Source organism: Athene cunicularia (assembly GCF_003259725.1).
Source record: "Athene cunicularia isolate RWA chromosome 7 unlocalized genomic scaffold, athCun1 chr7_part1, whole genome shotgun sequence".
Classification (NCBI taxonomy): domain Eukaryota; kingdom Metazoa; phylum Chordata; class Aves; order Strigiformes; family Strigidae; genus Athene; species Athene cunicularia.
Window position 1 is genome coordinate 25,580,232 of NW_020799107.1, and position 12,910 is coordinate 25,593,141.

A 12,910-nucleotide genomic window follows, 5' to 3' on the forward strand; every position below is an offset into this window, starting at 1 on the left:
TAGAACTTACTTTTCTGAAACTGCGTGTCTTTGACTTTCTGCCTAGTTGACCAGTTGGATTTATAACTTAATTGCCAAGTTAACTGAATAAGCTTATTTGTATAGCACTCAGGAAGACCCTGGATGATTTACAGAAACATGAAATAAAAAATATTTTCCCATCGCTACGATATGTACCCATTAAGGGAGTTTTCCCCATATATACAGCTTCATTTTCAGAGCTTCTTTTTGTGGTTTACCAGTTAGAAGCTGTCATTTCCATTAGAAGTTAGAACTTAAATTGGCATCTACTAGATGCTACATTCTGCCTGTCCTCTTGCCTTGACATTTCTGCTTATTAATTCCAAATATGTGTGTTCATATATGTAGACCTTGTTTTATAAGTATTACCTGTGATCCCAGCTGAGGTGTTACTCATATTCAGCGTGCAGTTTTTGGCCTGCACACATGAAGTGGGTAATACTTTGGGGAAAGCCAGAAAGTAATGCTAAAGCTGCTTCGCTCATGGTAGCTTAGAAGTGAGAGGTGTGTGTCGGTGGGTGCGTTTGTATGACTGAAGCAACCTGTCCTGACAAGGAAATGTAAGGGTGTAGTTTCTAAACTACAGAGTTAGTGAGCTTGTTTGCTTACAGTGGAGTCTTCTTAATACATTTTAATAAGTGATGAGCAATGATGTAATTCAATTAGTATACTTTATCAAATTTATTTATGATAAAGGGTTCTGGGTTTTTTATGAAAACTTTGGCACCTACTATATTGACTGAAATTTGAAGTCCTGATCTTTTAAATGCCTCAATCTTAGATGTATATTTTTGCCTTCATTTCAAGTGAATCTAAGTTTCTGGAAATTATACATCTAGAGATTGTCTCTATTCAGAAGCCCGTAATTCCCCTTTCCTGGCTGTTGCTCTTTATGGAAGAGGTGGCAGTCTTCCTGCAGGGGTACTGCCTCTGGCACTCTCTGTATACAGTTCCATGTCTGATGGTGCTGTCATGGCTTTCAGCAGCTTCATGACTATTTCCACTGTTTGAGTTTCTGATACAGCATTCCAGCTGGCTACCACCTTCTTTTCTTTGGAGATAGTTTGGAAAATGCTCTCTAGAAGTTACAAGTAGTTATAGATATCTTCATTTAAGTGTAATGAAGGGTAGATGTTAATTTGTCTTAAGGGATTCTTCTATTTCAAGTATGCATTGGTTTCTGAAGCCAACACGAAACTTTGAAATAGCTGAGGATGTTCAGATTTGCTGGCTACACCTGCTAGCAGTTAGAGACAGTTAGAGCAATATGCAGTGGTGTTTGAGGTAAACAGGAGTTCAAAGAGAGGTTTATGAAATTTTAAATAGTGGTGAGGACTTGCAGCAAAAATCTATGGATCTTGTAACTAGGGAATCAGTTCTTCAGTGTTAGCTAGAAGAGCACATTAGGAAGAGCATCCTAATACTGTCTTGCCTTTTTTTTTTTTTATTTTATTTCTCTCTGAAAACTCTTGAACACACCTGCATCAATTTCTTTGACTTTTATTCTGCAGTTTATAGTAAGAGAATTCAAGAGTTGGAAAAGTTATCAGGATTTATTAGTTCTTTTTTTTTCTTTATTTTCTTTCTTAACAACTCTAGAACATTCTGGTTTATTAAAACAAAGTGGGGGCCAGCAGTCCCTCCTGAAGTCATGCCATCTATATCATCTTTCTGGCTGGGACTTCTATCCTCTATTTCCTGTCCAGGCAAATCCTCTGTAGAGAAAGAAATATGTCTTTGTGCCTTGGAAGCAAACCACATCAAACAGAGGACCTGATAGATAGCCCTTTCTGTTTCTTAATGCCTTTATCTCTTCCATGATTCTTCATATTTTAAGAAACAGTGATTTTTAAATTTTTTTTTTTAAGCTGGAAGTTTCCTGCTTCCAAACAGTTTATCAATTGAAAGCTTGAGCAGTGCTTAACAGAAGATGAAGCAGAGCTGTTTCAGTTCTTCCCTTTCCAAGGTAGAAGAATGTAAATTAAACTGAAAATGCATTTTCTGTTTTATATAGACATATATATCTATATGAATAAAAGTTGTCTAAGGATTTTGTAGCATACTGCAGTGAAAAAGTTACAAATAATTTCCCTATGACTTGGTAATACTTCTGTATCTGAAAAATTTTTCTTTATGTTTTTCTGTCATTTTGGTGGAAACTTTAGAAATTATTCCAGACCTTTTTTTTCCTAAGGCTTCTAATTGTTTCCTTATACTTTCTACTTGTCAGTAACTTCAGGTTGTTGAGGCTATAGGTCAGGAAGTCTTCCCCTTCCCAAGACAGCACTCAGCAAAGACCTATTTAAATTTCTAAATAGGTACTAAATTCTTCTGAAGTTTTCTCTTTTTTTCAGCAATAGATAAAATAGGTTTATTAATAGATAATACAGGTATATTAAACTTCTGTATTAAGATATTAAGCACTGTAAAGTATTTGGCAGTGTCAGAAATTGTAGAACAAAATATCCGAGGCAACTGAAGACAGGTCTGTGTTGTTCTGTTGATTCATCCAAGAAAAGCAATTTGTTGTGCAGTGGTGAATAATCTGCTTTATCAAATATGTCCCATTCCTGCAAGGTGCTTCGTGCCCTTCATTTCCTTTTGAAGCCAAAAGGGATTCAACATGTTGCAGCTCAGGCCGTGCTGAATACTGATGTCTTGATATCTGGTAGATCATTAATATTTATTTGTAAAATGGAAGCAAAATGAGTTTTGACCTTTAGAGCTAAGTCAAAAGTTTAATCCGTGTCCATTTCCAGTTTGATCCATTAATTGCTCCATTTCCTAATTGTGTATAGGACAATAGTTTCTGTTCATTTCAGAGGTAAATCAAACTGTAGGTGATGCTTTGAGTTCATAATTTTGTTGTTTGTTTTACTTAAAAGTGAATTCCAGATCACTGAATGCATCTTTATGGTTTCTGTTTAAAAAAAATAAATCAGTTCGGGGTTTTTTTCCCACATCGATGCGTATATTCTGCCTAAAACTAGTGGGATGTGATATACTTTATGATACACAGAGGATAAAAATAAGTTTATGCATTTTCTGGTTACACAAGTATTAGTATTCTTGGCAGCTCTGAATAGGGGGGAAAAAATGTCAGCGTGAAATTAATAACTGTTTTTGTTTCTGTTACAGCTACACTGTACACATCGTGCATTTTGTTGGGTATATTCCTCAACAGCAGCGTACCAATATTCTTTGAGCTCTTTGTGGAGACAGTCTACCCAGTTCCAGAAGGAATTACCTGTGGAGTTGTCACCTTTTTGAGTAATGTGTTCATGGGAGTCCTTTTGTTTTTCCTCACATTTTACCATACAGGTAAGAAATATAAGCTACTTTGAAAATATAGTTCTCCATTAAGACATACCCTTATCAGTAAAGGAAGGATTTGCACATACAATTTCTGTTAATAATCATATGTTTGAATCCTCTTATGTAGCAGGAAGGGAGAAGAAAACTTTAATTGTTCTTTTCTTTATGCATGATAATAAACAAGAAATGCGTATAATCGTATTCTACTTAGAGTTTGCTGTAGCCAGAAACCACTGAGATACACTGTCATATTTTTGTAAAGGTCTGGGTAGTGTAATGTTTGTATCTATGGGTGTTCAGAACCACAATAAAGCTAATCCAGTCTCGTGATTCAGGGTATAACTGTACTGCCCAGGAGGGGCAGAGAAGAAATGCCCCTTCTATGGTCAGCTCCATTCAGTGGGTTGGATGTACCATTGCAGGAGAGAGAGCATCTCTTGACCACTGCTCAAAGACAAAATATTCATTCCTTTAGAAATATTTAGAAATATTCATTCCTTCCTGCTTAATCAGGCACCAGTGTTTTGCTTAATGTTTTCATCAACTTCTTCAGACTTTCTCATCTCTTGAGTGTTACTTGCTTCCTCATAACTCATAATTGTAACTTTCAACTTGCTATAGTAGATATATATAGTATTATTATATTATTATAGTAGACTATATTATTACTTTAAGCTGTAAAATAAGAACCCATCTTGGTTTCAAAGGGAAGTGGTCTTTATTAATGGTTTTCAAAGATGAAGATTTTTAGTTTGCATTTTGTTGTGGTGGTAAACATTTGCTTCATGATGCAAGATTTGTAAAGCAGTATTTTGCTTAGAAAACGTTAGAAATTGTGAGCTTTTGTATATCATGCGTGTGTGAAGTTCTTAAGACGATGTGTTTTATAACCAAGAGGCGACTGACAAATTTCAGAATGAATTGTGCTTGAAATTATGAAGGTTACAGCCCGGGGCACATTTTCAGCGTGGTTTGTGTGTCTTTGTGCCAGAAAATTGCAAGCAGGTTGACAGCCCCATTCCAAATTATGGTCTGTGAACACAAACTGAGAGAAATTACTATTTTTTTTTTTTAATACTGACATTGAACTGCATCATTGTAAAATCTGAATTCCATCCTTCCTAGCCTCAGGTGACATGATATTTAGTCTTTACATTTTAAAGAATGCTTTTGTGATTAATATTAATTGGTGTGAACTCTGTTCACATATAATATTACTTCCAACACTTGCACCTGAGCTGAAAAGATTATGAAGAATACTATGACAATTTTTTCAGCATTTCTCAGTGTAAGCATCCAGTGTTCGGACTTCTGGCATCACATAACATGGTCTTCTCTAAGCCTAGGAAAATTTTACTATGGTTTTAATCAGATTACTGCTTAAACAAGTCTGTAAATGTTTTTGGTGGATGAGGGAGGGTGCTGTTGAAGGTTTCTGTTTCTGGAAGGTTTATGTTTTAGGCTTTATGACTTTTGTCCTTTGCACCATATAATACAGATTCTGCTTTTTCTTTTAGCAATATAAATTCCAGATTTAAGAAAGTAGCAGTGCTGAAGCCTTGATTTTGATTAACTCAGACCTTCTGGGAGAGTTTAGATTCTGTAAAAATAAATAAATAATAAGAATAAAGGAAACATCAAAAAAAATAAAACACCATCTCCAGTAAAATTAATATTTCTTCAGTAAATTGACAGATTTTTAAAACAGGAAATTGAGGTACACTTTTTTAAAAAAAAAAAAAACAAAACACCAAAAACCTGAATAAAACTGCTAATTAGCGGTCAAGTATCAGACAATAGTCTGATATTTTCTTGAAGGTGGAACACAAGCTTTTAAGAGCAGTATCTTATGTCTAACAGCTAAAAAGGGGCTTCGGAGGAGCTGTTTGTGCAACTAGTTTTAAATTGAATTGATTGTACTACTCACAAGTTTCTTCTGAGGAATTGGTTTTCCCTCCTTATACCATGTAGCAGGTTTGATTTCAAATCAAATCCTGCTTCTTCTTAAACTTCTAATTTGGTTTAGTTTTCAATCTATAGAAATCAAAGAACTAATGAGTAGAGTCTTCAGAAGTGGTTTATTCTCCATTAGCAATGATAGATTTTTTTTTTTTTCCCTGTTCTCTCCACTGACAGGTTGAATAAAGAGGATTAAGATTAGCTGGAGGCATTGGTTATATATATGTATGTATAAACTTTAAATATACATCAGGCATCCATGGAGAAGTCCCATAGACCATCTATCGATCAAGAGCTGTCAGGATTTTGTTCAGAACACAGCAATTTCCTTCAAACCCTCCCTCAATCAAAGTTTTGGTCACATTGTGCACGGAACATGTTTGATAACTGAGATTGTGTCTGTTTTCTGCTTCACAGAGTTTTCCTGGTTCAACTGGTGCCTGCCAGGATCGTGTCTGCTCAGCCTGCTCCTCATCCTGTGCTTCCGCGAGTCCTACGACAGACTCTATCTCGACGTTGTCGTCTCTGTGTGATAATGCCGGACTGGTGAGGGGTTGGAAGAGACTGGAAGTCAGCTTTGCAGTCTGCACATCTGCCTGGAGTTGCACAGCTGAACAGCAGAAAAACAAAGAAATTACAAGACTTGATTGTGGCTTTATTAGAGGGTGAGGACAGGCTGTTCTTACATTCAAGACCACCTTGGTTTGTGATAAACATGGAACTTGAGTGGTGATAATGATGCCGAAATGCACAAAGAGTATACCTGATGTACAGGTCCCAGTGCCAGAGCTGGGGCTCCCTATTTAAAAGGCTGTTGATGTAGCAGTGAGGTGTGCAGTTGTGTGTGCGTGCGTGCGTGTGTGCCGACTCACGGTTATACACACTGGGGTACCAGTAATCTTTGGAGTCTTCTATCAGAATAGAAATAGCGAATAATCTCAACAAAAGGAAAAAAAAAAAAGATAAAAGGAAAAAAAATCTTTTTAAGGATCTCTCTTAAATCACTGGTCATTTAAACAGTTAAGCAAAAACGATTTAGTGCTTGTACACTACATTTACATTCTAATAAAGTGATTTCTGATACAAGACACTGGTACCAGGGTTTTTAGCCATACTAAATATCCTAAACAATCCTTGCAGTGTTGTTAGAGGTGTTTGTTATCACCCTGGAGCACATGTAAACGATAGCTTTAACTGCCACTGAAACCCAACTTGCACCCACAGTCGCCTCTGAAATACCACCATGGTTCTGTATCTCCTGAATACGGAGCATCTGTGGTATCTCAGAAGTTTACTGGAGAGTCACTCTTGGTAAATGTTGCTGATTTAAAGGCCACCACTGTGTCACCTTTTCATCCCCCATCTCCAGTACTGCCTTTTTTACTGTGAAGACCTGTTTGTGCCACTGAATACTGTGGGTGTGGATGTCCGAGCCCCACTAGTTCTCTTCTGATACTCTAAGGTGTGTGTGGCTTTTAGGATTAGTTTATGATTGAGGGTGCCTAAAAATATTGTTTGTGAACTTTTAAAATCATGTCTTTAAAATCACGTCTTTAAAATCACAGTTTCCTAAAAAAAAAAAATCTTTCTAGTTGATGAGATGCCCTGATGGCGAAATGACAATGAGTTTTACAATGAGAAATAACTCATGAGTTTTGGCATAATATGGGAAATATAATGCCAGCTCTTTTTATCAGTACTAATCTGTGGTCGTTCTGGCCTGTACTTGAACATAAATATTAAAGACACTTTGAATAGTTTTTTAACTCAATTTTAAACCTGATGATAATTTCTTAATTATATTCTTAGATTTCACTTCAGCATCCTTTACAGTATTTCCATGTGTGTGTTCTGTGCTTTGTGTTAGGGATGGGGGGGTGTGTGTGTGTGTGCGTATTTATATCTATGTATACACAAATAAAACTTATATATATATATATATGTATGTTTTATATATAAGTTATATAAGAGTATGTGTTTACATAGGTTTATTTTAAGTCATCATGTCTCTGGATGGTGGTATGCCACTGTTTGTAACTAAACCAGTCATGTCCTGAATGGAAACATGTACATACGCTGTTTGCGACATGAATTTTTTTCAGAGGGTGAATGATTTCCCATCGCAGTGATTTTATTGCAGGGGGTGCGTGCACATGTTGGAGGAGGCTGGTGTGCAGAGTTCTGCGTCCGTAGAAGTCTGAATCAAACGCCCTTTGCTCCTGTGTGGGACTCTTTTCTGCCACCCTGGGGTGACACCGACACTGTAAGCTCACTCACACCCTGAACTGGGCGATACCTCCCAGACACGGATCCGTTCGTTCTCTCTGCTCTCCTTTTGCGGAGAGAATATGGCACTAATACCTTTAACTCAGGAGTGTATCTGTGCAGTAAAATAAAACAAGCTGTTCCCTGCTTTTATGTTTTCAGAGCAATGGATGTATTTACTGTAGTAACAGAAAATTGACTTAGTTCATTGCCTATATCAGCTACTAAATGATCTTTTCTGTCTTGAAGCAGGCTCTTTGTAGAAATTGAGCTAACTTACATTGGAATAACTAAATCAATCTTAACCGGCGCATTCAGATTCACTGGCATCATCCTCTTACTGTTTTTCAGATGAATATTATTAACTGTCCAACTTCTTTTTACTATGTTTTAGTGCCTGGAATAGTTTCAGTATCCAGTAGCTGCTGCTACCTATTGTCTTCTGAAACCAAGGATCGCTTGCCAGGAGTCTGATTGGAGTTGCATTGTCATGGCAGAACTGCAAGCTCGGATGGCTCATCAGAGCTCTGCTTCTGCAATTTACTGTAGCTATATTAAGATTAAAATTGCACTGCTCGGGCACTGTCCCGAGTGACAGAGATTTCTGATCCTTTCACTGTCCTGACTATTTTAAGATGGAGAAGCACTTCAGGCAGTATTCAGACTATAACCTATTCTGTCCCTGTTCCAGAAAGCATCGAACAATTCAAAATATTTGTCAGTGCTGCCAGGTGCACTCTCTCCATACAGTCAGGGCAGAAGAGTGAACATCTTGTTTTAAACCCTGTAGATTGTTTTTCTGAGTTGGTGTGAATTGCTCTCCTGAACTTTGATGCTTTGGTAGAAGTTTTTGTGTCTGTCTTGGGCACTGTAGTGTGTGGTCTTAATTACAGCCCTTGATGCCTCTGCACCAAACCAGAGCCGTTCTCCAGAGCTGAGCAGCACTGCAGAGCTCTAATGGAGCTGCGCTGCGGTTGCAGGCACCGTTCTGCAGTCGGGGCTCAACCAGAGTTCCCAGTAAGTCTGATGGAAATCTGCCTGAGTGAAAACCAAAAGATTGCTCCCAAATTACTTGAAGCTGTGTAGAACACTGCTGCATTCCACACCTACAGTGTTCAGGCTTTAGGATTTTATGACATTAGCAAGTCTGGCTCAGGACAGAGGTGAGGATTGCAAATGTGTTTGCTGAGATGTCTGAAAAATATTTTACCACCATCTGTGCCCAGCAGCAGCATCCTTCTGAGGAGGAGCATGTCAGTAACCCAGCTCAAGCTGTGGGAATATTTTTTGGAAAGGGTTATCACTAGGTCCACCCTTGTTTGGATTTACCAAGGGTCCAGCCTGTCAGGATAACAGCACTTTTTGGAAGTTAGAGACCACAGGGAGAGCCCTAAGCAGTGCTGATACAATTAGCAGTAGTGCAGAATAGGCTTAAAACAGTTAATGTTTCTCTTAATTAGTGAAAATTCTAAGTTTCTCTAACTTTTGAGTCATTAACAACAGTTTTTTTTAATCTAGATGAGGCATTACCTTGCATGGACACAGAATAGCTGACACTGTCTGCTGCTTGGCCTGTGACTTGCCCGCAGAGGAAGGTGCCCTGGGAAGTCACAATATTTGCTTCTCTTCGTGGCCTGTAAGTTCACAGTCCTAAAGAACATTTTTTGCCAGCAGTGCAGAGCCCCCTAACATACAAGTAATTGTATAAACAAGTATAAACTCAAAATGCCAGGAAGGATGCTTTGTAGTGACCGTTCTCTCTTAATAGTTCATCACTTTAAGCATGGGCTGCTCCTTGGGTTCTGTTGGCACAGTAACAGCTCAGCTCAGCTTCCAGTGCTGCTGGCATTTCTTCCTGCGAGCTGCACTGGCTTTCATGCTGCTAATGAGGAAGCTCAGGGTTAGTAGATGTAGGCTCCACTTACAGCACTGTTGCTCTTGTCACTGCTGTTACCATTAATTTCCTTTCAATCCCTTTAGCTTCTTGCATGGCCGCCTGCTCCCCTGAGCCGGAGGTACGGAGAAGAGCTTCCGTGCTCCCAAGGCAATTTTAGAGGAATGGGTTGGCTGACCTTGTAATTAATAAACATAAAAATAGTGATATTTAGAAAATCATGCAAGCTGGAAGAAAATGCAGGCCCAAAGGATTTTGCATGTATGTGAGCAGAGAGTCTGTTATGAACAGACTGTAACTTGCCTGAAACTTAAAAGAGGCCAAGAGACCTAGAGAGGCCAAGCTGATAGGCACCACACGTGTTGGGTATTCAGGTTCACAGCATCATGGAGTTATTCACAACCATCTGACAGCTGAAATGAATGGGAGTGAGACATCTTTAATCTTGGAGTGGCTTAGAAAACCCCAGGATACATCACTGGTAACTCGGGGGAGTGCCAGGCTGAGTTAAGAGAAGGGGGTGCAGTCCAGAGGGTATTCAACACTGAAATACTGCATTCAGTTAATCAAATCCATATAAAATTTGAAGTTTTGTGGTGACAGGGATGTTAATGCCTGGCTTGTTCTACAGTAAACTTAGCAAGTGACTGCATAGCCTTACACTGCGATATAACCGAGCTGAATTGGTTGATATGCATATATTGGCTGTTAGTAGAAAGGGAAGTGCTATTTAATTGGGAGGATTGACTGAAATATGAATGGGAATTACACAGTTTGCACAGTGGATATAACTGTCCTGTAATGCTATGACAGCAGGCTTTTAATTGTTCATTTTCATATCTTCTGTGTGCAGATATTAATAAGTATCTGTGACAAAGGCAGTTTTATGTTTCATTAGTTTTGGGAGGGGGTTCTTTTAGACTAAGTATGGATCATTGTAATAACTTGGCAAGACAACTGCTACACTGGTATGAAAGCATACATGAATATTTGGTGTCGATTTGGTGTTTGATGTTGGTGTGGCCATCCCGAGCGTTGCTGAAGCGCTGGGCGTGGGGAGCAGGGATGTGGTGTGTGCCAGGAGGCAGCCATGCTTGTGGACACACAGGCGTGCAAGGGTAGATGCTGACCCTGCCAAAACAAACAAGAACTTCATCGTCGTCCCTGGGTCCCAGTATCAGGGCTGGGAGGAGGAGGGGAGCACGTGTTGGGGGAAAAGCTGCCTTGTGATAGAGAGACAGCCTCCAGGCTTTGCTTCACCTGTGAGAGATCACAGGTATCAGCACAGGCTTCTTTCATTTCCCTGCAGCCACTGCTGCTGCGAGGTGGGTTGTAGGTGGCACAGGAATCTCTGCCTTGCTTCCTCCAGCAGTGTCATCTCAGACGGTGGAGGAGAATTGCCGCAGAGCAGGGAGCAGCCCCAGTAAAGTCAGAAGATGATGGCAATCTGCTTATAATTTTTGTAGTTTGTGTTTCAAGACAGATGAAACTAATAAATAGAGGAAGAAATGTAACTCTGTCCAAAGTTTTGACAAGCAAAAGCAAATATTTGCACAGATGTGCTGGCTCCTGCCTTTTACTTGGGATGACAACATGTTTGGAGCAGTTTGTGCCTGGGCCGGGGGCAGCGATCAGGGCAGAAGGGAAGCGCTGCAGCCAGGGTGCCCAGATGGGTGCCTGGCTTATTTGCACAGCAGGGATGTCTTGTGCAGCCCAATTTTAGCAGTGTCATTTTTTTACTTCCTTGAGGCTGAGGTTCTGACGTTAGCTTTATGTTTGTGACATGATTTGTGCTGCAGGAACAGCTAAGGCTGCACATGGCGTAGAGGCGCTGGCTTTCCAAGGTGTGACAGAGAAGGCAGGTGGGACTTGCTCTTTGCAATAACAGCTTTTCTTTCCACGGTCTCCCTCCCCACTAGCTTCCCCCATGTGATTTGTTGCTTGATGTATCTGGACAGATTTGTTGAGCTCACTTTGTATCGCTACGTGAAGAAAATACCATGAGCAAAGCCTTTTCTCTTTATGGGGAACTTTTCCCTTGAGGCTCAGGCCACTTCTCCAACCTTAATCCATCTGTTTGTAAAAGCCAAAAAAACCCCAGCCCCATGTTTTCCTTTGCAGAGGGGATGTGCAGGTTTGTGTGATGCTGGGACAGGTAGCGAGAGCCTGGTCACTGGGCTTGCTCGGTCACAGACCTGCTCGGGGGCTTGGGGAAGGGATGCTCGTGCGTGGGGTGCCTCGCTCTCCCCACCTGCAGAACGGGAGGGTGCCCCATGTCCCTCCCCAGGCAGGGACACTGCAGTCGGGGCTGGGAAGTGCGTTAGGATCCTGTGAGGGACGGGGGCTGGAGCAGGGTCTGGTAAGTGCCCTGTTTAACGGTCTGTGTGTCCTCAGCCTTGAGACTGCTGTGAGGAGTGCAGGCCCTGGTTTTCTCTGCCTGGCCAGTGTAATCGTGGTGTATGGATGAAAACCCCTCTGGCAGGACAGGCTGCATTAACAAACCGGTGGGAAATGGTTACATGTAGGGAAGGGATCCCCGGAGAACTGTCTGACTGGGGTGGTCAGGGGGGTCTGGAGCCCCCGGCCTGTGTCTGTCTCTCTCTGGATGACTGGATGTGCAGTCAAAGCCACAATGAGAAAACAGAGTTGGCTCCCTCTCCCCAGCCCCTGCCTGCCCCGACCTTCCTGCTGCCCCCATCACCTGGGCTGAGTAAGCCCAGCAGAGCGGCAGGGTTTCCCCGTGGGTGGCCAACCACCAGCTGCTGCTCCCCCCTCCCTGGGGATAACGGTGTATTTTCCAGACATAATTCTTTTCTCTGCCTGTGATATTTGCTAGATTAAAATCTCTTTTTCCCCTACCAAGTTTAATGCCTTCCACTGTGCATTTTCGAAACGAGTTCTTGATAAGGTGGAAAAAAACAGCTTTTAATTATGTGACGCACCTAACAGTTGGGGTTTTTTGAACTGCATGAACCATATGGAGAAGGAAGAGGGTTTTACGTGTTTGGAGAGCATCTTTGTAAACTATCCTCAACCTGTAAGACTGTTCAATTTTTCTGCAGTTTGTATGCGTTTTACTTTTGTAATTTTTTAAATGATTTGATAAAATTTTATTTTAGGGCAAATTCTACTTTTTGTATGCGATATTCCAATGTGATGTATTTTTATTTTTAAGAAAATAATGTTGAAACTGCTATATACTTGTCAAAGTAACACATCCACTGTGTCATTTCTTTTTAAAACTGGAATCTGACCATGATGTGCGTGTTACTGGTTGTTGCACATTAAAGAGGTTACTCAAATGTGCTGCCATCACTGTCCATTAATTCCAGAAAATTACAGGGGCATAATTTATTTCTGCTATAATATTGCTAAAACCCACTGCAGATACTGCTACAGAATGAGGATTGCTTAGTCTAAATGAATGTAGCCTCACCCAAAGCCCAACCCAGCCAA

General features: G+C 40.4%; 2 protein-coding genes across 2 annotated transcripts in view; one reads left to right on the plus strand and one right to left on the minus strand.

Annotated features, from left to right (window-relative positions):
• Positions 1 to 12,756, plus strand: part of SLC49A4 (solute carrier family 49 member 4) — a 51,536-nt gene extending 38,780 nt beyond the window's left edge. Inside the window, exons 7-8 of the mRNA XM_026852834.1 lie at positions 3,160 to 3,342; positions 5,713 to 12,756. Of these exons, the coding sequence (XP_026708635.1) occupies positions 3,160 to 3,342; positions 5,713 to 5,828 (299 nt within the window). The 3' untranslated portion in view covers positions 5,829 to 12,756. The remainder of the gene's footprint in view (positions 1 to 3,159; positions 3,343 to 5,712) is intronic.
• The window catches only part of SEMA5B (semaphorin 5B), a 217,578-nt gene continuing 207,500 nt past the window's right edge, over positions 2,833 to 12,910 (minus strand). Inside the window, exon 24 of the mRNA XM_026852819.1 lies at positions 2,833 to 2,941. Within this exon, the coding sequence (XP_026708620.1) occupies positions 2,933 to 2,941 (9 nt within the window). The 3' untranslated portion in view covers positions 2,833 to 2,932. The remainder of the gene's footprint in view (positions 2,942 to 12,910) is intronic.